General features: G+C 55.0%; 3 protein-coding genes across 3 annotated transcripts; 2 read left to right on the forward strand and 1 right to left on the reverse strand.

Annotated features, from left to right (window-relative positions):
- The first annotated feature begins 7,919 nt into the window (after positions 1-7,919).
- H1-0 (H1.0 linker histone) lies at positions 7,920-9,483 on the forward strand. The gene has a single exon (XM_013947370.2). It carries the CDS (start codon positions 8,722-8,724, stop codon positions 9,295-9,297), a length of 576 nt encoding a protein of 191 aa, XP_013802824.1. The 5' UTR covers positions 7,920-8,721; the 3' UTR covers positions 9,298-9,483.
- A 3,786-nt stretch (positions 9,484-13,269) lies between these two features.
- Positions 13,270-19,407, forward strand: GCAT (glycine C-acetyltransferase). Its single transcript, XM_067309618.1, has 9 exons — positions 13,270-13,480; positions 13,611-13,741; positions 14,749-14,850; positions 15,770-15,916; positions 16,214-16,368; positions 17,418-17,500; positions 17,895-18,066; positions 18,522-18,643; positions 19,053-19,407. The coding sequence occupies exons 1-9, from the start codon at positions 13,270-13,272 to the stop codon at positions 19,202-19,204; spliced, it is 1,275 nt and encodes a 424-aa protein (XP_067165719.1). The 3' UTR covers positions 19,205-19,407.
- Positions 19,408-23,455: 4,048 nt separating this feature from the next.
- Positions 23,456-24,238, reverse strand: LOC136991151 (noggin-like). The gene has a single exon (XM_067289881.1). It carries the CDS (start codon positions 24,236-24,238, stop codon positions 23,456-23,458), a length of 783 nt encoding a protein of 260 aa, XP_067145982.1.
- Between the last annotated feature and the right edge of the window lie 569 nt (positions 24,239-24,807).

A 24,807-nucleotide genomic window follows, 5' to 3' on the forward strand; every position in this document is an offset into this window, starting at 1 on the left:
AGGTCACAAATTCCAGTAAAACTGGGTCAAAGGCTTTCATCATCCTCAGAAGGCAGTTGGGTAAGGCAGTGAATGGTGCAAGAGGCAACGAGCTGAGCTCAGCTCCTGGCCTCATTGTGGAGAGCTGAGCCAGGCCAGGCTCTGCTCTCCATCGTGCCCACGCTGATGCACAATTTGATCTTGCTGACCGAATGGTTTGGCCTTGCACCAGAGCAAGCAATCACTGGGGTCCAGGAGGCAAACCTCGGAGGCCTGCTCCTGGTGTCAGCAGCCTCCTGAAGGTGACTGCTTCCCTTCACGTTGGTGGTAGTCTGCTTCCCTCTGTTGGCTAAAGAGGGTTTCAGGCTCCCCTTAGTGGGGAGAACAGCAAAGTTGTCAGCTGTCAGGAGAACCCCCCTGTCCTGGCAGTGCCCAAGGTCCTGGCTTTTCCCTTTCGCCTCCCAGCAGGTCATCTCTGGTGCCATAAGGTTTAACCCGGGATGAACGTTTATCGCACTGTTAGCCTTGGATGGGAAGGAAAGAGCTGACAGATCAGCTGAAGACAACTGCTTCCAGATGATGGAGATGAGTCTTGCCATTAGGGTTGAGTAGTCATCAAATTAGGAAGAAGAAATGGAGTTTAGGGGCATGTGTTGCAGGTGGAGGGGATGTGCACATGTTTTTTTAGAAAAATGGGCTTGTCTGTCTCCATAGGAAATGGAAGACGGGAAAGTAACACACACGCAGAGCCTGCCACCAGCACACTTGCCTGTCTGTCTGGGTGCCAGCCTGTGGGAGGAGATTAGCTCCCTTTTCCACAACCCTAGCACCACTTCTGCTGCATTAGATGCCAAATTAGCAGTGTGCGTGGTCATATCACGCCCCCAGGGATGGGAACCTCTGGAAGTGGGGTTCTGGGTGCAAGAAGATGGCTACATACAGAAAAAAGGAGGACTAATAGTGAAAGCAGCACTTGATACATGGCTTGCTGTTCACCAGCCCCTTCCTCAAGGCATTTGGGATCTCAACGTGTTTTTTTTCTCTCTTCCTGCCTGGAGGCTGCTGGCCCAGATAAACATGTCAAATAAGTGCAGTCAAAATGTTTCGTTGTTTGACATGAGGTCTAGACGCTCCTCCTCGGGGCTGCACAGCAGCAGATCAGCTGTCCCTCAAGACAGACCGGCTAATCATCTCGGGGTAACACATGTCTAAGCTCTGGTACACCACTTCCAAACCCAGGAGTATGTTAATCAAGCGGCTTCCCTGTTGGCATGTAATAGGGTGATACTGTCATTTCTGTCTCTTCAGCATTGCTATCTTCTGGGTCCAGAGGAACTGGAGGAAGGGAGTGGTGGGGAGAAGAGTCAACCAAAATGTCATAGGTGAAAGAAATAACAGCCAGAGGGAGGCCCTCTCTTCATTGCACCTCACGTAGCCCATCAAACTTCCCTAAACGATAGCTGTATCAACTCTAATTGCTTGTGATTGAACTGCAGGATTATGGCTGATAGAAATGTCCCAGCCTCAAGCGAGGGGAGAAGCCACAACCATGAGGCACCCTGGTCATGTAAAAGTGAACAGTCCATGTAGTCTAAGGAGCCACCTGCTTTTAAAAACTACTTAGTAAATCTTTTAAAACACTTTATCATAACTGCTCCATCACCCTGAGGCCACCTATTAGAGAGGTTGCTGGTCCCTGTTTAGAAACCTCTGTTTGTTCCAGAAGAGCCTGATCATTATTAAAATGACAGTCCCAGGGAGAATTGCTTCTCCATTTGGTTTCATTGCCTCCACCAAATGTCGCAGAAAGCTGTTTCAGTGTTAAACCTCTTGAACATGGTAATACCCGTTCACAGTTGATTGCCATCAGTAAAGACTGCGCTGCTCTTCGTGGCTGTGGGGCTGAGCTGCTCTGTGCTCACCAGCGCTGCAGCTGACTGCATTCCTCTGCTTGCAGGGGCCTGAGGGCTCTGGTGTTGCACGCGAGCCCTGAAGAAGAATGCAGCTGGAAAATCAGCTAATTTCTTTGTTTTGCTTCTAAAGAGGCATTGAAGCACTTGAATCTGAGTGCCGGAGGTGCTGTGTCCTATCACTTCAACTGGAGGTCTGTGTATTTGGGGAAGGTAGTCTCTCTGAAACTAGAAACCAGGTAAAACAAAATTTTGCTGTCGTAGAATCACTGGCATTAATCACCAGGACTGCTGCTTCCTCCGCCTAATGCACTTGGATGCTAAAGAACAACCTTCTTGCCCCTAAAAGGCATCAGTCATTAGCCATAGGACTTGCAGCACATCCACAATGTATGTGGTTTGACCATTTAAGAAGATGAAGTCCTTGGCTGGAAGCACATAAATCCTGACAGTCTGGTCAAATTAAGTGCAGGGAGGGAGAAGAATGTAAATGAAGTCATTTGGATTACTTAGTGGATTCCTTTGCCAGACTGTTTCCTCTGAGGTTTGTCAAAGAAATGGTATTTCTCGATCTCTGCTGATTAATGTCAGAATGGCTTGGAGGTGGCCTGGCCACAGAGCACTGGTTGGGTTCACGTCCCCGCTCCTCAGGGGCCAGGGGCTCGCCACAGTGCTCTGATCTCCTCCTCCCCGTCACCTGCTCCACCAGAATCCTGCTAAACGATGCTAGCGATGGCCTTGGAAATGGCCCCATCTGCACAGAAGGTAGCAAGGCATTTCTTTTTCCCTGGACCCTGTGAGGGGCCGTTAGCTAAGAGCCGTTAGTTCTCCAGTCCTGCACAATCCAAACCTGAGGATAAATTAGGCCAGGAGAGTTGGAGAGACTGGGCAGATTTTCTTTTGGCGAACTGAAGGGGAAAGGGAAATGCAAGGGGTAACCACCTGTGGGGCTTTGCTGCAGATGGCCTTTGAGGTCAAGATATTTGAGTGATCGTAAGAGGATATTTCAGCAGCAGTGCAATCACTCGGGACATAGCAGTCTGCTTTCCCTGAACACAGTGCACTATGGAAAGGGATTGCTGGCCAAAGTCTCCTGCCAAAGATGGCGACGCAGTTGCTAGAAAGGGCCATGTAGGCAGGGCTGGCCCTAGCCCATGGGGAGCTTGGTGATGGTCTGGGAGCAGGAAAGGAGCAGGAACCTGGAGAAGAGATGGGGTTGTCACAGGTAGAAAAGGTGGCATCTCTCAGGGAGGGCATAGTGGGAGCTGACGTGTCCAGCAGAGATGGCCAGAGACTCTGGCACAACCTCCCGCTCCAGCGCTCACCCTCCATCCTCTGCAGCCACAGGGACATGCCCTTTTGGTGGTCCATTTCGTCTCCTCAGCCCTTCTGCTCTTTCCTCCCCGCTCCACCATGGGGGCTGTGGGTTTGGCCGTTGCAAGAGAGCTCGCCCTGACACAGCTCAGCCAAACCTCCCATCCTTATCGTGCTCCTGCTCTGCCGGACCTGGCACCTCCGCGCGCCCGGGGCTATCGGGCACAGCCAGGGGGACATGGAGTGACAAGGGCTGGCTGCTGCCAGGGGGAAGCAACTAGACAGGACTGGGCAATGGATAACAACAGAAATGGTTCCTGTGGCCAGAAATACAGGCGCAAGCCCAAGTCAGGCGTGGTCCTTGACAGGGGCAGAGGAGGGAGCAGATGGCCCACAAGAGTATTTTTTCCTTACAGAGGGGTGAAGGAGCAAATGCAAAATGCCCTCCATGCTGAATCCAGGGGCTGCGTGGGCAGGTCCAGGCAGTACTGGACCCCACTCTCAGGGAATGGTGGGGCTCTCATTTCCCCACAGCACTTGCTTGCATTGCACTTCCCAGCCACACTGGGCTGGAGAGCTGGTCCTGATTCTGGCCCACGCATGTTAAAGATGTGTCATTGCAGCAGTGTAGCTCTCCAGGGTTAGAGGGATGCTTTCCAGTATTGAGGGTTAAGTGGGGAGTTCAGGTGTTGCCCAGGCTCCTTGCTCAGGATCCCCCATTGGCAAGACGAGCAGCAGTCCAAGGAGTCTTGATCATCTGTACGGCCTGCCCTCAGACATGTCACTTGGGAGCAAGCAGTTTCCCCTATTTTGACAACTAAAGATCAGAAACCTCATCCAGATGAAGGGATCAGGTCCCCTACACGGAGGGGAGAGAGTGTTTGCATGCCAACAAAGGTACCTGCCATAGCAGGCTGCATCCCTGGAGGGGCTGAGCTGTCCCCATCGGCTGCAGAAGGTGCCCAGGTGACTGGCTTAGATAAGACAGCTAATTTTCAGACAGCTAAAGTTAGGTAAAGTGACTGCCCCTTTGCTGGGCAGTGTGTTACCCTGATAATTGCTGCCTTCTTTAATGCTGGAGGCTTTGCGGTTAGCCCGCAGCCCCGAGGCACCGTAGGGATCAGGGAAGGAGCAGGGTATGGCGCTCTTGTTTGTGACTCACTGCCATACACTCTCAGATCCTGGTTTACAGACAATCCTTTATGCTTCTGACAGTTAAAAACATCAACAAAAATAAAACCAGATGGTGCCTTATCTGTCTATGCCTGGTTTGTCTACGTGCAGGCTGCCAGTAAGTGTTTTATTCCAGGCTAGGGAAATAAAGTGTCCTTCCCCTGGTCAAAGTGTTACACAGAGCCCAGGGAAGCCTGTCGTGAGCACTGCCACCTGCCTCCCCTTGCAGGAGCACAAAAGTGCTCATTGTTGTGTGGCCCCAAATTGCATCTCCAAAGGGGACTCCAAACAGGGTAGGGAGGCAGGAGCAGAGAGCAGTGTACAATTTGGTATATGATGGAAACAGATGTATTTATTAGATTTTATGCAAACAAAAACCAAGGGATGGTGGAAAGGTGGCTATTCTTTTCTGCAGTTATGATCTCTTTGCTGTTATGATCTCTTTGCCATTAATAAAATCAGAAGTTCTGCAGGCAGTGCAGCTCGTCTCCAGCCTCATGGTCTCAAAGCAGCTTTTAGCAGCAGGCAGCGCAGGGGATGCTCTGAGGATCAGCAAAGCCAGACAATTTTGGCCCGAGAAAGGAGGGCTTTTCCAGAGCTGAACATCCATGTTCACAGCCTGCCCTCCTCTCCCCTAAGGGGAGGCAAAAACCACTCAGCTGCTCTGTGGGAGAGTGTGCTATTTTAACAGTACAGCATGAGACAGCCTTGCAGCAGCTGCAGCCTAGTGAAATACAGCTCTGGAGGTGAAATCCGGTGGGGCTGGGCAGCAGCAGGCAGGCATGGGAGACTGCAGGTCACCTGGGCCACGGGCTTCCAAAAAAACCCACAGTTTTGCAGGTAGGTTAGTGCAGTCTGAGCTGACTTCCGTATCAGGCCTAAAAGCAATGATTCAGTTTTGAGGAGAAAAGGGCATCGAGCAAAGAAGTGAGGCTAGCAGCTGAAAGAAGCAGCAAGTCTCCTAGTCAGGAATAGGAATAAAAAAGCCCAAAAGAATGACTTTTCCAGGCTCTACTTTTTTCTGCATTTGCAAGCTGCATCAGGAAAAGGTTCAGCTTGGTTAATATGCTTGGGGGAACAGCCCAGATGACTGGGCAGCAAGCACCTGCTCCAGCAGAGGCAGAGAGAGGTTCATTTATCCAGACATCACTGGAACAAGGCAGAGCAGGCCCATCGCTGTCCCTGCCGCACACAAAACAGTTTGGTTGGGAAAGTATTTCCAGGCAGCCCTGCTGCTGGAACGCTACATGTGCACCTGGTTCATGAGGACACCAGGGAAGAGCACTATCTATAAAGCATGGCAGATCTTCAGTTCATACATTCTTGCCTCTCTTGCAAAGGCCATCCCCAGCAGTGTCCCCCGGCACCTTTTTGTTTGTCCAAACTGCAAGCTCACGCACGTGCGAGACTACTCCTCCCACAGGGAGAAGGCACTTTTGGCACGGCAGCCTACAGTGTCCTGCCCCACGATCTGCTCAGCCCTTTAACTAGAGCAAAATGCTTTGGACTGGCTCTGCTCACCTGCTGCACAGGCTGCTGAGAGTTTACCGAGGGCACTGATAATTCAAAATAAATGCAGAGACCCAGTGCACTGTGTTGCTTTGAAGAACAGTTGGGCACTGCTCTTTCTTGCTGCTGATATCTACTGTCCAAAAACAGGCTTGGATGGTTTTGCCATTGCAATCCTCTGCCCATTCTAGCATAGCCAGGAAGCAATACACATTCAGACACCTGGGGAGAAATAAGAGTGCAAGATGCTCTCCCCACCCACAAGTTTGCCTGTTTTTTTAGCAAGCCTTGTTTCTTTGGTCTAACTTGCTTGCAAGACACTTCTGACTCTTTCTTTCTCCTCCTCAAAAAAAATGTTTGCAGTGGGGTTTCTGGACGTGTCAAGTCCCGTTTCCCTCTCCCCACCTTAGTCATTCAGTCCCTGCATGCTGGCCCCAGTCTGCTCTCCTGACTCCAGATTCGCACCAGATCAAGCTGTGAGTCTGGGGGAAGAGGGGAAAGGGGGGAATGTCTTTTGGTTTGAGTACTTTGGAAAGGCTGTGTCTGGGAGTAAATATCAACCCTTGTCACATCCTCCTTCCCGATGGAGCAGCTGTGTCCCTAGGTTAACCCACATCATTCCTGCCCAGTGGGGGATAGCATCTCCAGGGGGCAGAAGACCCTCCTTCCCTACTCACCCCAGCACCCCACTTCTACGCATGCTCCCAGCATGACTTTGGTCCTTGCGGACAGTGCACATGGGAACGCTACCCTCTTTCTGTGCTTCGGACACAAGTCTTTCCCAGACTTGTGTCTCCATTTCCTTTCCCACTCCCCAAATAAAAAAGCCCCAGCTGCACGGGGGAAAAGCAGCATGGAGAGGTAAAGGAAGAAGGGCGATGTCTGGACACATATGGCATGACTTCAGTCCTGCAATTCTTCTACCGGTAAAAAAGCATCAAGGGGACAAGTATCTCCTTGTAGGACAGCGTCCTGCATCACCCTCATGTCGCACGTGTAACACAAACTGGGCTGACATGGGCAGTTCTTGGGGTCCAGATACACATACACACATGTGTGTAGGGAGGATATATAAATATATGTATATGTGTGTGTATATGTATGTATATAAATACATACACACACACACATATACAAATATATATGTGCATCTTGGTGACTTTTGTGTCACTGGGATTCCAGGGCACGTTAAGGTTACGAAAGGGTGCTCTCTGTGTATTTTAACACCCTCCTGAAGGGCCAAGATATTTCAAGCTGCCAAGTTTCAGCTCTGAGCTCCACATGATGTGTCTCTATGCATGATCCATGTACATCTAGATATTTTTAAGGAAGAAGGGAGAAAATACTATCTAAATTCTACCAGCAAGATGATGATAGCACCTACATTTAATCTCCCAGGAGCAATTAAACACCTACCCAGCCTTGGAAATGACGGCTGGTTATCCTTGTTATACACCTTCCCCAGCCCCTCACACAGAGTTGTGTCCTCCCTCCCACCAAAAAAAGAGGACCACCTTTTATTTGTGACCAGAACCACACATGCAAGAGGGACGAGCCAAGGCTGTCCCTGAAGTGCTCAGTGGGGAGCAAACAGAGCAGAGGGGCAGAGGCATTTGGCCATGGGATACCACTGCAGGGGCTGTTTTGAGCCTTTTGGGGGTTATTTTGGGGTGAAAAGCAGAAAAAAAACTCTTGTGTGCTTATGCGCCTGCAGGGCCCCAGGGCAGGGTGTGGGTGTAGTGGGGAACCACTCGCACACCTCCAAGGAGAAACTTTAGCAGCTTGGGTCAGAGAGAAAGGAAGAACCCCCAGCGTGCCCTTTATGTCCCTCCTTGTCCCCCTGGTGTCCCCCCCCCAGTGTCTCCTCCGATGCCCCTTTGTCCCCCCTTGTGCCCCTCCTTGCTCCCACTAGTGTCCCTCCTTGTCCCCTGGCATCCCCCCTCCAGTGTCCTCCTGGTGTACACCCCCAGCATTGGTCCTTGTCCCCCTGATGTCCCCTCCCAGTGTCTCCCCCCCCCCCCAGTATCGCCCCACGTCCTTCCTTATTCTGCTGGTATCCCCCCAGTGTCCCTCCTTGTCCAAACCCAATGTCACCTCCAAGTGTCCATCCTTGTTTCCCTGGTGTCCCCCCTCAGTGTCTCTCCTTGTCCCCATCCAGTGTCCCCAAGTGTCCCTGTGTGCCCATGTCCCTCCTTGTCTCCACTAAGTGTCCCTTGTCCCCACCCAGTGTCCCTGTGTCTCTCCATGTCCCCCCATGACCCTCCTTGTCCCCACCCCGTGTCCCCCCCAGTGTCCCTGTCTCCACTCAGTCAAGAGTCCCTCCTTGTCCTCACCCAGTGTCCCCCTGTGTCTCTCCATGGCCCCTCCAGTGATCCTCCTTGACTCCACTCAGTGTCCACCCCAGTGTCCCTCCTTCTCCCCACAGTGTCCTCTCCAGGGTCCCCCCTTGTCCTCTCGGCGAGCCCCCGGTGTCCCTCCCGCCTCGAGCCGGGGCCAGAGGGCCGGGCGGGCCATGGGGAACCGCGGGCGGCGCCGCCCTGTCGTGGCACGGGCGGCGGGCGGTGGCGCAGTCCCCATCGCCGTCCGCACCGCGCCCTTAAATGGGGGCGGTGGCAGCGGCAGCGGCGGCGGCGACGGCGGCAGCGGCGCGCAGAGGCGGCGGCGGCAGCATAGGGCAGTGGCGGCCCCGCAGCGCGGTTACTGCCCTCATCCGTTGTCCCTGTTTGGAGCCGCCTCCCGCCCCAACCCCCCCGGGAGCGGCAGTCCCCAGCCCAGCAGGCGAGGACAGTTTCTGGCAGAGAAGGGTGAGTGTGGGCGCTGAAGGACTGAGCCCACCATGACGGAGAGCCCAGCCCCAGCCCCAGCCTCGGCCGCCAAGCCCAAGCGGGTCAAGGTGATAAGGTGCCCAGCAGCCCACCCCAAGTACTCGGACATGATCGCGGCTGCCATCCGGGCCGAGAAGAGCCGCAGCGGCTCCTCCCGCCAGTCCATTCAGAAGTACGTGAAGAGCCACTACAAGGTGGGTGAGCACGCCGACGCCCAGGTCAAGCTCTCCATCAAGCGGCTCCTTGCTGCCGGTGTCCTCAAGCAAACCAAAGGAGTCGGTGCCTCCGGCTCCTTCCGCCTAGCCAAGGGTGACAAACCCAAGAAAAAAACAGCTCGAAAGAGTAAGAAGGCTGTCAGGAAAGCTGTAACGCCCAGGAGAGCAGCTAGACCCAAGAAAGCCAAGTCGCCAGGAAAGAAGCCCAAAGCCACCGCCAAGAAGTCTAGAAAAAAGCAGAGGACCACTCCCAAGAAAGCCAAGAAGCCAAAGACTGTTAAAACCAAGTCACTGAAGTCATCAAAGCCCAAAAAGGCAAGGCAGTCGAAACTCAGAGCAAAGTCCAGCGCCAAGAAGTCACCCAAGAAATGAAGTCTGGAGGCTCGTATCTGGACTCTCCCTCTCTATTTCTGTAAATAGTTTTTGGCTTTATTTTTCCCTCTTTCTATTGCAATTTATAAAGAATTGATCTATTCCTGCCTGGAAATAGTTAAAATAATGCAATTACTGAAAGAAAAAAGGAACATCTTCGGTATGGAGAGTTCCCATTTTTAAGAATTACTGGTTTGGGCTTTTCTTTTGTTGTCATCTCAGAGATTTCTTGTGTGTGTCTTTTTTTTTTTTTTTTTAAACTTTGTGTTGGGAGTGAAGGTGAATCCATGTGTATATTAAGGCCGTAAAGATCTGAATTCCTGATCCTGCCCCATCTGTCAGAGGGTTGTGTATTAGCTGGGCTGGCCAAGGATTCTGCCCATGTCAGAGGGTGGGAACAGGAAAGCCTGCGGGGAGAGAGTTTGAAAAAAAAAAAACCCCACTTTTTGGCAGGAGCTTGGTGCCCCCTGAGCTGTCTGTGCTGGGCACAGGATAATTTGTTTAATCTCTTTCCAGCAATACTGCAGCATGTTATTACTAGGGCCAGGGAAAGAGTGGCTGAGATGGGGATTTCTTTGATCTCTCCTTGTAGAGGCATGGGCAAGAGTTGGGGGGGGGGGGGGTCTCTCTGCCAGGAAGTTTGCTGTTTCAGGGACACCAGGAGAGCTGCTATCAAACAAGCAGCTTTGGACTGGGATCAAGGGAGATTCTTCTCCGGGAATTTGCAAAAAGTGTGAGGCAATCCCTGGTCGATGGGGTGTCTGCAGTAGGAAAGCATGGCTGAGAGAGCCACAGACTTTCCATGAGGAAGCAAAGGGGCCCTCTGCACCCCACTCCTTGATCTCCCCAGGTCCCTATCGTGGGGTCAAGACATGGGGTGCTGACCCAGTGGGGGTGAGGTCTGGCTGTGGGCTGGGGGGGGCCATCTGCCCCATCCAGTTTGGCACTGGGGCTGCCTGTGGGGTAGTGACAGAGCGCCTGCACCAGAGCAGGGACTCTTCAGGTGGGGAAGAGGAGAAGGACACAGAGTGGGTCCACTCAGGCTGTATCCATGTTTGCTTCTTAGGAGCTGGAGCAGCATGTTGCTCTTGCTTGAAGTTTGGTCTTTTCAAAGGCAGGAAGGAAGGGGTTGACCTTAGGGGGAAAAAAAAAGGACAAACATGGCTTTGGAGTGGGTTTGCTCACTGTGGATGAAAGGGGCCGTAGGGCTGGAGCATTGCAGTGGGCAGCCCCCAGGCTGGGTGGGGCGGGCGGCTGGGGTAGGGCAAGGCACAGCTCCCAGGCATGGCCCTGCCACTGCCCCAGGCCTTCGCTCAGTGCCCTAGACAGGGTCGGCATGGCTCCAGGGCCAGCCTGGGCTGTGTTGGGCTGTCCTGAGGGCTGGAGTTGGAGGGAGGCTGCTGGCTAGCCCTGCTGCCCAGCAGCTTCTGACAGCCTTTGACAGGAGGTGCCTAACCCCCTCTTGCCTGGAGGTGCCTAAACCCATTGGGCAGTGCATGCCCAAATCCCATCAACCTTTGGTTTCTCAACCCCTAGGACCCATCCTCCCTAAATCTGTTGGATCTCATGGTCCCAAATCCCATGGGCTGGCATGGGGGGGCCTAATCACTGTTGGCTGGAGATGTCTAAACTGCTTGGACATCAGCATCCTCAATCACCTGGGTCTGCAACACCTAAATCCAGGGGGGCATTGGTGCCCAATTTTGTTCAGTTTGCTGTGCCAAAACACCTTGGGCTTGTTGTGTCCAAACCCTGCTGGGCTGGTAGTCCCAGCTCCCACTGGCCCAATGATCCTAAATCACTCAGACAGAAGGAGCTCAAGCCTCTTAGACAGCAAGGATCCCAAATCACATAGTTCAGGGTGCTCAAATATTTGGCCTTGAGGGACCTAATCCCTTAGGGCTCTTGTTCAGAAGACCCTTGGACTAAAGGTTCCCAAATCACCTGGGTGGAAGAGCCTAAACCCCTTTCAAGAGTCAGGTGCCTAATCCTCCTGAACACAAGATACCTAAACCTCTCTGGCCACAAGATCCCTAATCAGCTACTCTGGAGGTGCCAAAATCCTTTGGACAGAGGTGCCTGGTCTAGGCTCTTTGTGTCTAAACCCTTTGGGCCTGTGGGTCCCAAATTCTTTCAGCTAAAGGCATTAAAATCCCTTGGGCTCAGGCACCTAATCTCCTTTGGCTGATAGTTCCTAAACCCCTCAACCCCTCAGTCTCAGTGATCCCCAAACACCTGTGTTGGATGAGCCCAAACCCATCAGGTTGTTGGTGCATAAATCCTGTGGGCCTTTGGTTCATAACCCCCCCCAGTGGTGGACACCCACCCCTAAACCACTTGAACCTGAGGACTGCCAAACAGCTAGCCTGAGGACCCCAAATTCCTTAGATGGGCCACCTAATGCTCCTGGGCTGGTTGAGCCTCCATCCCTTTGGCCTGTCATTCCAAAATCCCTCGGGTTCTGAGCCTAATTTCTTGGGCTGGTCGTTCCTAAACCCTTTTGGTTTCTAAATCATGCAGAGTGGATTCACCCAAATCCCTTATGCTGCAGGGATCCCAAATCACTCATGTTGGAGCACCTAAACCCCTTGGGCCAGAGGCCCCCATATCACCTGGGCCAAAATCACCTGGCCACCTCCCAAAGGAGGTGTCTAACTCCTTTCAGCTGGAGGAACCTTAATCCCCCAGTCTCCAGGATCCTAGTCACATGGGCCAGGAACCAAAATCCCTTGGGAGAGAGGTGTCCCACCCCCCTTGAGCTGGGGGCTCCCAAACCCATTTGCCTTCAGAACCCCAAATCACCAGGACTGGAGTCTCTGGAGTACCTTGGGGGGCCTGTGGAGCTGGGACCACCCAGGGTGGGGGGCAGTCCAGGAGGGTCTGCAGGCCACAAGGGCCAGGGACAAAGGGGGAGAGGGGTGCTCTGTCCTCCAACATAGTGTGTCCGTGCCCTGTCTGCTCCCAGTGTGCAGCCCCAGCACCACACAGGATGAAGCTGCACTTCGACATGAGCCTTTGCCCAAGATCCTGGCCACAGCATCCTGCAGACACGTGTTAGTGCACCCTCGCCAGGGCATTGCGATGACTGCAGTTTTGGCCTTGCTTGCTAATAGTCCCACTTGACAGATGCAGGAGCTGGGATATTTACTGTTTATTGTCACCTGACTGGGCTCAAAACCCTTTGGCTGCCCTTGAGAGTGGTGCACTTGGATTCAGAGTGTGATGCAGCCCCCAGTCGACAGGATGCCTGCAGCAGAAGAGAGCCACAGCCTTTCCAAGAGGGGGAAAAGGGGCTCTCTGCACCCTGGAGGTGGCAACTGCCCCCCTCGCTTCTCGATCTCCCCAGGTCCCTGTCTGGGGGCTGAGACATGGAGCGCCAACCCAGCAAGGGCGAAGTCTGGCCATAGCTGGGAGGTCTCATCCCTTCCTGGCCCATGCCAGCACCCTCCCTGGGCCAGGAGGAGTAGGGGGGAAGACCACGGCTGAAGCTGGGACAGGAAGGTCCCAAACGCACTCTGACGGAGGTGCTCATATCATGCAGGCTCCTGGCACCTGAAATATTTCAGCCTTTTGGTCCTAAACCCCCGGAGCTGAGAGTTTCTACTCCCCTCCCAGGCATAGTGATCCTGAATCCCTTGGGCCAAAATCCCTCGGGAGCCTCGAGGCACCCAAAGTCCCTTGCCCTCAGCACCCCAAATCGCCTGGGACAGCACCTCCTAACTCCCTGAAGCAGCCGGCACGGCCGCCCACGGCTCCCAAACCCGCGGGCAGGCGGCCCCGCAGCACCCCACCCACATGCTCCCCACCTCGGCCCCCGCCGCGCCTGGCCCTTTAAGCCCCGTGGGCCCGGGGGGGGGGGGGCGGAGCCGCCGCGGCATGCCCCCATTGGCCAGCGCGGACACGCCCGCCGGCGCGCTTGCGCGCCCCACGCGGGCGCCCCCCGGCGGCGCGGGGCGGCGCGGCGGCGGCGGGATGTGGCGCGGGCGGCTGGTGCGAGCGGCGCTGCGCGGCGGGGCCGGGGGCGCGGGCGGCTCCCGGGGCGCCTCCGGGGCCGCGGCGGCCCAGCTCCGCCGCCGCCTGGAGGGCGAGCTGGAGGGCATCCGCGGCGCCGGCACTTGGAAGAGCGAGCGGGTCATCGCCTCCCGGCAGGGCCCCCACCTCCGCCTGGCGGGCGGCGGCGCCGGTGCGTGGGGCGGCGGGGAAGGGGAGCACGGCGGCGGCGGCCCCCTCGGGTCGGCCCCCTCGGGACGGCCCCGGCTCCAACTGCGGGGCAGCCGGGGCCCGAGTGCAACACCTGCGCCCTCTCTTGGCAGGGATCCTCAACTTCTGTGCCAATAACTACCTGGGGCTCTCCAGCCACCCGGAGGTCATCCGTGCCGGCGTGTGGACCCTCGAGCAGTTCGGCGCTGGCCTCAGCTCCGTCCGCTTCATCTGCGGGACACAGGTACGGGCTAGCCGGGGAGCCCTGCCGGCCTGTGCCCTCTGGCTGCTCCCACCCTCACTTCCCACCCTCCCACCTTACAGGCACTCTCTAATTCCCAAGCAACCGTCGGGCGCGCCGAGGAAGGCCGCCTTCCCTGAGCAGCTGTCAGGCGTGCCGAGGAAGGCCACATTCCCCCCTGCCTCCTTCGTTACCCACATGTAGGTCTCCCCAGGCCAGTCACGTGCCCCAGCCCCCTCTGTGGGCCTGTGATGCTCCCACACTACATGATGTGGTTGCAGCCATGCGCCCCTCTGCTCTGTGGCTTCCCCACCCCATTCCCAGTGGAGCTGGTTTTTCTTCTCTGTAACAAGCCCTTAGGCTTTTGCAGCAAAGGTGGCCAGACTCTGTATTGCTGCTCCATACAAATCTCCTTTCTTAGAGGCTGCGCTCAGGCTCCTCTCTCTGTGTGCCTCTCAGCACTCACACGTATGCCCAGGCACATTTACAGTGTTAGGGTGCACATGGCCACGCAGGAAAAAGCCTGCTAAGCCCTGTCTTATCAAAGATCTGAAAATAAGTCAACTTAAACCATTACAACCCCAGAGTGGAAAAACAAACAAAACACCGCTCTGAATCTACAAAATGAACGTCATTTCCCCCTTTTTAAGGGTCAAAATTACAGCTAGTCTGACTTGAAACAGCTCTGCCAAACCTATCTCAGTTTATCCCCGCTGGAGGCCTGGCAACTTCTTTTATAGCCCTGGTTAGTTAAGCGCAGAGAAAACTCACAGCTGCTCCCCCGTGGGTAGGGAGCTTGGAGACTCCGTGCTGCATTTCTGACATCCAAACTGATAACCACATTTTAAGGCCACATTTGTGAATGTTTTCTTGACACAACTAACTTCTTCCCCACAAACCTTTTCTGGATAAAATGTGGCTATTTCCTCCCTTGCAGAGAACATCTAATAGCTCCAGGCAAGCAAGAAGTTTTTTTTCCCCAGCCAGTGATGCTCTCTTCTTCTCTTTAGAGCATACACAAGGATCTGGAGGAGAAGATCTCACGTTTCCACCAGAGGGAAGATGCCATTCTCTATGCCAGCTGCTTCGATGCCAACGCTGGTATCTTTGAGGTTCATAGCACTTTAGTTGTGTGTGGTGGAGGGAAGGGACAGCAACATCTTTGCCAAGTTTTCCAAAGGCTCTGATGTGAGCTCTGTAGCACAGAGAAGATGGCCTGTGACTGGTGGTGGAGAACCCTGACTTGGTGCCTCGTGCAGTGCCCTTAGACTGCACAGGCCATGTGGAGCTGTTTAATCAACCTTTTCCTCCCCCTTCCCCACTGAGTCCCAGCTGTTTGCTTTTGGTGAGTGCTAGGGCAGTAGTGCTCCCATTTCCTGGGAAGTCTGCGCTGGCTGTAGCTCTATCTGGGATTTCCAGACCAGGGCACGTGTGTAGGAAGCGTGATGCTTCTGGGAAGCATCGGGTTGCCCACTCCCAAACCGTGCAATGCATCAGCCTTCTGCAGCTTATACAATGCTCACAGCAATGTGAAACCAAGAATCCTTAGATTCCCACTCAGATGAGATTTCTGGGCAAAAAGAGGGGACATCCAAGGATGTGTTAAAATGGGCAAGATTCTGCCTCTGGTGCAGAAGCAGAGAGCCTGCATATTGGAGGGACTGCCAAACCCCCAGGCAAATGGGAATGGAATAATAACTTACATAATGGGGATGAAATAATATCTTTGGGTCATGCCTGTCTGTACTCCTCCTCTAAGCATAGGGTAGGAGGAGGGAGTAGAGGGCAATCCTAGGCTTGCTAGGGAAGGGGAGTGAATTTTTGAGCTCAAAAGCCACTGGCCAGAGCCTGGTCTAAGGAAGTCAGGGGAGAAGGTGGCTTGGAAGGAAAGTGCAAAATTTAGTGATGCCAGGAAAGATATGGTTGCTGGAATCAAATGCAGCCTGGCCATCTGCAGTGAGAGAGGCTGTGAGATTTCAGTGAGGTGGCGCCCTCAAGCAAAGGATGATCCTTTCTGTTTGGCCTGGGCAGGCACTGCTGACCCCGGAGGATGCAGTGCTGTCAGATGAGTTGAACCATGCCTCCATCATTGACGGGATCCGCCTGTGCAAGGCTAACAAGTACCGCTACAGGCACATGGATATGCAGGACCTGGAAGCCAAGCTGCAGGATGCACAGGTACAGAGGTGTGCTCCCACCCCAAGGGTGCTCCCTTGGCCATGCTACCAGTGCAGTAACAAGCCCCAAACAATGAGCTTTGCCTTTTCCCATGCAATAGGCCCCCTCTTCCCTGATCAGCACTGATAGACCCTGAAGGTGGGGAAGCAGCTAGTTGCAATGCAAACTCCCATCTCTGTTAGAGATATCCAATTCCAGCAGCAGGTGGGCCAAGGGCTGCATTCCAGTCTCCTTTGCCAGTCTTTTGCCACAGGGTGACATCTTCACCCTTGCAGTATGCTCCTCTCCCTCAAACAGAAACATCGCCTACGATTGGTGGCCACTGATGGTGCCTTTTCCATGGATGGTGACATTGCACCCCTGAAGGAGATCTGTCGGCTGGCTGAGAAGTATGAGGCCCTTGTTTTCATTGACGAATGCCATGCCACAGGCTTCCTCGGGCCCAATGGCCGGTAAGTGGCTGTTTCACTCCTGTTTCTCCACCCAACTGGCCAGCTCTGAGGTGAGGCAAAAGGTGATGATAACTGATGGGTTTTTCTGTGGGGACTCCTGAAACCACCATTTCTTGATGGCTTCACACCCCACCTCTGCCTTGGCCTTCTCCTCCTGGTAATAAATCCCTTTCTCCTGCTTGCGCACACTGAGTGTATTTAAAGCACAGCCTTTAGCATCAACCCATCCCAAGAGAACAGCTGCTTCTCTGTGTGTAAGGAATGGTGCGGCCATCTTATCTCCCTCTCCTTGCAAGCACTGACCCAGAGCACAGTTGGAGCTCATGATTTTGGAGCCCTTTGCCTCAGCAGCTATCACTTTGAAATGTTTGAGGTTTGGGGGTTTTGTGGAGTTAGCTTGCACAGTTCGATTAAATTCCTTGAGTGCTCCAGGTGCCAAGCAGTATACTTGCCGCAGGTCTTTGCTGAGAACAGACATCTCAGGTGCTTGTTTTATCAGGCATGGGAGTGCTGGGGAAGCTCTCTGGGGGAGACAGAGCTGCAGTTTGCCGTGTCGTGTTGGTTCCACTAGCATAGACCTTAGCATGAGTGCTTTAGGCCTGTGTTCATTTAGGGTAGCACATCAGGGATGTGCACAGCCCACCTCAAAAGACAGTGACTATTCTAAGCAAGGAACTGTTTTTCTTGGTGTATGTGGGCCTAGAATTGTCATTTTAAAGGTGTGTTGAAGACCTGCATCAATGGCTAGCATTCTGTTTTGAGCTATTAAACTTCTAGTGTAGGAAGTTTGAGCACCCTCCCAATCTGGAAGAGGTGAAGAATCCATGCTCTTACCTTGGGAGATCCCAGCCTAGCCTTTCTGCAGGAGCAGGGAAGGCCAATGCTTGGACTGAACTAGCACTGGTGGGGGGAGTTCCTCCTTTATTAGAAGGGGGGACACCAGAGACCTGGCTGGTGCTGCTTTGTTTCCCTTGTGGTATCAGGTGTGGAGCAGCCTCCCTGGTGTGTGATGGCCTGGCCAATAATGAGACCTTCCTTTCTTTCTACAGCGGTACTGATGAGCTCCTGGGAGTGATGGATAAAGTCACCATCATCAACTCCACCCTGGGAAAAGCACTTGGAGGAGCTGCAGGTGAAGTAATTTCCCAGTGCAAAGCCCTCCATGCCCTAACGAGCTCCACACCATCCCTTTGATGTTTTCTTCCTCTGTCTAATGAAAAGGACAAGAAATGCATGTTCTCCTTTTTTTCTGGGTGGCATATGAGGCTCAGTCTGGGACCCTGCCACAGGGTTAAGGGAGGTCCTGCCATGGGCTCCTTCTCCTGTCATCTTCACCATGAAGTTGCCCTTGAGGTCAAGGTGGAAGCTCCTGGTAAAAGGCATCAGCTGTGATTTTTTTAGGCCTGGTTTGTACTGAATTTCCAGGTTTCCTGCTGTAACGTAATGGAGTGGCTTTATGGAGGGACCCCACTCTGAGTAGTTTACCTTGGGTATGCCTTCTCCATTTCTCTTTCCTCCATCCCCAGGCGGGTACACGACTGGCCCCAAACCCCTCATCGATTTGCTCCGCCAGCGCTCCCGCCCATACCTCTTCTCCAACAGTCTGCCCCCTGCCGTAGTGGGCTGTGCATCCAAGGCCCTGGACCTGCTCATGGAGAGCAACGCCATTGCACAGTCTATGGCTGCCAAGACCCAACGGTGAGGGGGCCGTATCTCTGCTTGCTTCCTGCCTTTCCGTCCTCTTGCCCAGCTGGGGTGGGGGCATGGGGAAGAGATTCCTTAGAAATGCTCTGTCCCCGTGTGTTTATTCACCCTCTGCCGATAGCCATGGAGGCAGTTTACAATTGACATCTGGGAGAGTCTCAGCGGAAACTGCAGAATGTGTGTGTACATGCCAGACAGATGTGCAGACGGATGTATCACATCTGAGACAGGTCTGCCCCTCAAGCAGCTGCAGCTGCAAAGAGCTGAGCAGGAAATGGCAGAAGGTCACACCAAAAAAGAAGAAAATCCCTACCCTGCACATGAATTGCACAGTGCAGTGTCCAGCTGTCAATGGCCTCGGTGGCCAGTGCTCCTGCAACGGAACAAGGGAAGGATCCCCAAGGACAGGGATGATGGGCTTTTCCTCTTCCTCTTGTTCTCCTCTCCAGATTCAGAAGCAAGATGACTGCAGCCGGCTTCACCATCTCAGGGCAAGACCACCCCATCTGTCCTGTCATGCTTGGGGATGCTCAGCTGGCTGCAGTGATGGCTGACGACATGCTGAGCAGAGGTAAACTGGGGAGGGAGCTCTGGATGTAGACACATGCCTTGATTGAAGGGATGTCCAGCGGTGCCACCACCACCATTCCTCCTCCAAAGGATGTTTTGGCTCACTGACCCTTCTGGGAGGAAATCTGTCCATTCCTGGCTTCACATTCTTTCTCTTTTGGGAGGGTTTTACATTAGTCCTTTTGCCCTGCTATGCTGAACTCTGTCCTCATCACTGGCCTTAACCATCATTTCCATCACAGCTTGGGAGCATATGCCATTCACTTTAAATACCCACAAGCTTCGTAATGTGTACTGAGGGGGAAGCTTTGGTGGGGGGGCAGAGAGGAGGAGCTTTCTATCACCCACTACCACATCAGCCTCCTTCCCTCCCACATAGCTCCAGCTCTCCATGCATTTTTCCTCTCCAGGCATTTACGTCATTGGCTTCAGCTACCCCGTGGTCCCCAAGGGAAAGGCCCGCATCCGGGTCCAGATCTCTGCTGTGCACAGTGACGAAGACATTGACCGGTGCGTGGAAGCCTTCACTGAGGTGGGACGGAAACACGGAGCGCTGCCCTGAGGGGCCAGCTAACACCTTCTCCAGTGACCTTCCTGCCCAGGACCAAGACAAGTGCCTGTACTGGGGGAAAATGCTTGAGCAGCACACTGCTGAAAGCAGCAGTCCCCAAGGCACTGTAGCCTGTGGACGGCTCTGGCTGCTGTATTGTGCTGGCTGTGGCATTGGCAACAGTTCTTGTGTCATTAAAGGTTCCCTGCAGTACAGCTGATGTTTGCTCGGCTCTTGCTTTCCTATCCAGGAGCTGGAGCCCATCTCCATCCTCCTCTTGCTGCAGCTGGGACACTCTGCATCATTTGGCTGTGTTTTCCCTGCAGCCTCAGTCTGGGTAGTGAAACACTACAGCTCCTGGGCTCTTCTGCAGTTGCAAAGTTAGACATGGAGGAACCAAAGTGAGGTCACTTGGTTCCTCCATGCTCTCCTGCAGGTCTAGCAGCATTAGCACAGCAGATCTGCTCACTGTAATTCCCCACCAAGGTAGGAGGATTTCCTGAGCTGTGTATCAGCCATGTGCTTTGTCCTTCAGCCATGCATGCCACTGGCAGCTGGTTTGGGAAAGAGGGCATGGGCTGGCTGAAGCTTCAGTGCTCCTTTCTCCTCTTCCCAGGAGAAGGGGAAAGGGAACTCTTCCCAGTCTCAGGTACTGAGTGTGATGCTCAGTTGGTCTCCAGGGCCAGCTCTAAGGCTTTGCCTATTGCTGCCCTCGCTGCATGCAGTACAGACTGCAGTGTTCCCCCATGCCTGCCCTGTGAGCTGCATTTTGCCACAGAGAGTCTGGCAGGGAGCCTAGTGTGTGGCAGACCAGCAGCACAGCTGGCCGGGTTGGCAAGAGGGCCTACACCCACCTGGGGCTGAGGGCAGGATAGCAGGAGACAGAAACCCATTGCTCCATTGCGTTTGCTCCATTAACTGCAACAGCAGAGAACACACAGCAATCTGGGATGTCTGAATTTGTTCTTCCAAGCTGCCCTGGGGTAATCATTTAACACTCAAGCAAGCACAAGTGGGCCCCAGCATCTCCCATACTGTCTTGTTTGCATTGTCTTTGCTTTAGATGAGAAACCGTGTGTCTCACTGTCTGTCTAACCCCATGCTGAACTGAGTAGCAGCTACCTGCAGCTCAGGACAGACTCTAGTCCAGATGTCCTTCTTGGGTACACGGGTATGGTGTGTTTGGATGCCAAAGTATTGTATCACATCAACAAAGACCTGCTCCTAAAACACTAACTGCTGTAAGCAGCCAGAGATTGACAGCAAGGAGTGAGCTGTCAATTAATCCAGAGAAATTAAGCCAGGGTTGCAGTGGTTTACAGTAAAGTAAAGCACAGTAAGGGTTGAGGCAGGTGAGAAATGCATTTTCCATGAGGCTGATGCAGCCTTTTGATAGAGCAGCTGATAGTTTAACTGTGTGCCTCTTTCTTCCCTCCTTCTGCAGGGATCTGAGCTCAGGCTACCGACAGACTTACTCAGTTCCCTCTGTGTGGCTCCAGGCCCTGGGGGTGCTGCACAGACTTTTCCCCCTTATCAAAGGGGTCATGCCTCCAGGCTTTGCTTCCCCCTTACACACTCCAGACCTCTGATCCTAGGGCCAGCCCATGCCTGGGGTGGAGAGCAGAATCTGCAGGACAGATTCTATCAAGTTAGGCTACATGGTCATGGGAAAGTGGGAGAATGAGCTCCTGGTTTTAAATGTGATGATGCTGAAAGCTCAAGAGAATATTTGCCTTGTTACTGCTCTCTGAGTGTCCCCAGCAACACCTCTGAGCTTGATGGGGCAGCCCCAGCAGGGCCTTGGAGGAAAGGGCTTGTGCCACATGCAGACAGACGGCGGGGTGGCCATGCTCTCTTGCAGATGGTTGCAGGACAGTTTGGTTTCTGCAGGAAAGGACAGGGAGTTGCACTCAGGCCCCCATTTGCAACCTGGAAGAGGCAAAGCTTTAGCTTGATGGTCTCTGGAATAAGGGATTTGAGTCCCTAACCCAAAGCACTGCTGTTTCTAGCCTGATGCATTCGCACCCCTCTGTTCTCCCCTCCTTGCACACCTCTGCTGCACACCTCTACTATGCTCTCCCCTTCCTCAGTCCTGCTGTTCCCAGACCTGGGCATCCTTCTCTCCCCTGGGCCAATGCACCCAGCCCTGCCAATGCCTTCCCTCTGCTTGGGTCAGCATGGCCTGAGCAGTTTAATTGTGCTCCAACTTTCAAGCCCCCCTGCAATATGAGAGCAGCCTTACAAATGTCTGCCTGCCCAGCTGTGAGCCTTTCCTTAGCAGGAGAAGTACCAGCCTCTCTCTGCTACAACACACATTTACTCTGTCATGCACACACACTCTCCATCTTCTTTTCTTCCTGCTCTCATCTCCAAATGCCCTGATCTCTCCCCTCTGTCTCTCCCAGACCTCTTGGCAGCTGACCCCTTCACTCCAGCTGCTTCTTCTGGCTGCTTCAAGGCCAAGCTCTGCAGCGAATTGTGGTTTCCACAGTGCCAAGAGCTACAGTGTTCTGGGAAGGCAGGGGGGTCAGATGATCACATACTAGAAATGAATAATGCAGTGCCTGTTGACTGTAGGAGGTATGTTAATATTTCATCCCCAGCCAAATTCTTGAGTTTCCTATTTTTTCAAAGTTTCCTGGCATACGTCATATCTGCAACTCTTTACAGCTTTTAACCCGGAAATCAAAGGACTTTTGCTCCTCAGGGGAACATAGATGCAAACACCAACTTTTCTGGTTGCAGTTCCCACCCTGGGCTCATCTGACCCATCCCAGACCCTATACGACTCTTTATCGATCCATCCCAGTCCTGAACTGCCCAGCTGCATGCGATGTGGTGGTGTGGTTTGCAGTTCCCCATGTTTCTGCTGCTGTACCATGAAGTACAAGATTGTCCTGGCCCATACCATTTCCATATGCGCACACACACACTTCCAGTCCTCAGTTCCTGCCTCCCCTATTTCCCTCCTGTGTCCTACTACCAAATAACCCTCGCTATGTCACTGCGTCTCAGTCTTGAAGTTGGCCCCCTTTCTGCTAACACATTCTGGCCCCTCTCCATGCCGCACAATTTCCATCTTGAGGTGTGACCCACCTCTCTCTGCCCCTTCCCCACTGCTTCACTGCAACGTGGTCTCTGGTCCCTCCGTGCACAGGTCACTCGCATCCCCCTGCCCTTGTTCCTTGCCTGCTGCCGTGCACGGACAGACAAGCACGCTGCAGCTAGCAGCAGGCTTGTGCCCTGGCTTGAGCCAAGCCCAGCGGAGCTGATTGCATTAATGGGACTCAAGCTACAATTGTGCCCATGGTTCCAAAATTTCTTTCATCCCCTTTTGCCTAGGGAAGCTCTGAGCTGTGTGTGCATGTGCGAGTGCATTTTCCTGGTGGACCGGAGAAGCAGGATCAGCCTGGTGGCAAAGCGGAGCCTGCAGCAGGCTGCTTTGACCGAGCTTGTTTGGGCTGTGCTGGGAAGCCTGGCCGACCCCATCCCAAGTCCTTCGCTGGAGATAAATGCCTGGGAACGCCGGGCACGCACAAGGACTCCTGGCGTAAACAACTCCCTGTGCTCGCAGGTGAGGGGTAAGACAGCCGTTCCCCTTGCCTAGGGTGCCATGGCAGCACGGCTCTGGGACCAGCCCCGCTTTTTCCCCACCATGTCCCCGCGGTGGCATCAGGGACCCCCTCAACGTGGGGCCAGCAGACGGCACAGCACAGCCCCCTCCTTCATGCCGAAGGAGGCAGCCAGCCCGAGCACTGCCGACACCCGGGTGAGGGGGTCTTGTTGTGAAACAGCAATGGCCACTGGCGCGCCCTACTTTCTTCTGCTGGCACTTTATTTCTCCACGTGAACGAGCGCACGAGTAAGCCTCGGAGAGCCCCGCTGCCTGCTGCCCGCCAGCGTTTCCATGGCGTCTCGGCCCTGCGGGGCCGAAACCACGCAGACGTTTCCATCTCCGGGCAGCTTCGCTGGAGGAACAGGCGTCTGGGGAGCGACCCGCTCGCAGCCCCAAGCAACGTCCTCCCTCCGCTTCCCACTTCTGCCTGTGGGGCCGGCGGCAGCTCCCCCATCCTGCCCCCGCTGCTTGCACCAGTCCCCACTTTCCCCCGTGCGGCAGGGAGGAAGTCCGGAGATGGCACTGCATTGCAGGACACCCTGCTCTCCATGGGGGCGTGCCAGCCACATGCCCCCCACCCCAGCACGCACCCCATGCGCTGTGGTGGGAAGCAGCCCCCACCCCTGCCTCCCCATCCGAGGCGCCCGTTACCGGCAGGAGCACTTGCAGGCAGCCACGACGGGGTAGGGGATCTGCCGCCAGGCGCACTGCTGAGGGCCGGGGGCCGGAGGCCGGCTGGCCCAGCAGTGCCAGGCCAGGAGCTTGATGTGGGTGAGCTGGGCCGGGCGGCAGGCCATGCCGGGGGGCCAGGAGCAGCAGGCGGGGCCGGCGTCGCAGGCCGTGTGGCGCACCCAGCGGGGCCAGAAGACGGGCCCCAGGTCCACCCAGGCAGAGGTCAGGCGGCACACGGCTCGGTCCACCAGCCACTGGCGGAGGCGCCGGGCCACGGCGCGGCTCAGGTTGCCAGGCAGCCCCTCACCCGGGGGCAGCAGGGTGGGCAGCTCCAGGCCCTCGGCCTCCTGCCACAGCTTGCGCCGGTAGCGGCCAGCGCCCTCCGCCAGGTCCCGGCTGAGGACCTCCAGGTCCTCGACGCTGGCATTGCGGCCTCGCGGGTCCTCCGGCGACATCCAGAAGGGGTCGTAGGACGGGCCCAGGAGCTTGCGGAGCCGCCCAGGCCGCAGGTGCTTGGGCTTGGGGGAGTAGCGGTAGTCGTCGGGGGAAAGGGACAGGCTGTAGGGCCGCACCGGGGCTGAGGGCCGGGCCCGCAGCAGGTGGACAGCAGGGTCAGAGGTGCCAGGCGGCAGCAGCGGGTCCTGGCCGAGGGGCAGCAGGTCCTCCGGCGCAAGGAGGCAGCCTGCGGGGCCCGGGGCGCCCGGCAGCAGTGGCAGCAGGCAGACGAGGAGGAGGAGAAGGCAGCGGCGGCCCTCCATGGCGAGCACTGCTCCCGCGGGCCGCCCCCGGTGCTGTGGCAGGCTGCCGGCTGGGCACGCCGCCCCGTCCCCTCCCGCTGGTTATCACCGCATCCCTCCAGCGGGGAGAAAGCCTTCCCCTTTTCCCTAGTTACAGCGCCTGATACCGCAGCCGCCCTCAGAGACACAACCAGCTGCTCAGAGACACCCCTCCAGGACGAGGAGGAAGGAGAGGTGGGAGGAGGCTGCGCTGCCTGGAGGGAGGGTCATGGGCATTTCAAGGTGAAGGGTTGCCACTGCTGGGAGATATTGGGGAAAAATCCACCTGGGGATCTCAGGGAGGATGCAGGCTCAGTCCACAGGGCTTGGGGTAGGAGAGGTGCCATGTTAGAGGGTGCTGGGGATATGGAGCGGGGAGATCTTCCACCAGGGTGGTGCATGAGCCGGCAGCCCCTGTGGGGAAAACGCCATGGGGTCCAGGACCCTGGGGGCAATTCGGACAGCAGAGCACCTCCGTGCAAAACTGCACCGGAGAAGCTACCTCCACCAGCCCTGCCCCAGGGAGAAGGGGGTGAAGTGGAGAGGAAGAG

The sequence above is a fragment of the Apteryx mantelli genome, chromosome 1 (assembly GCF_036417845.1).
Source record: "Apteryx mantelli isolate bAptMan1 chromosome 1, bAptMan1.hap1, whole genome shotgun sequence".
Lineage (NCBI taxonomy): Eukaryota > Metazoa > Chordata > Aves > Apterygiformes > Apterygidae > Apteryx > Apteryx mantelli.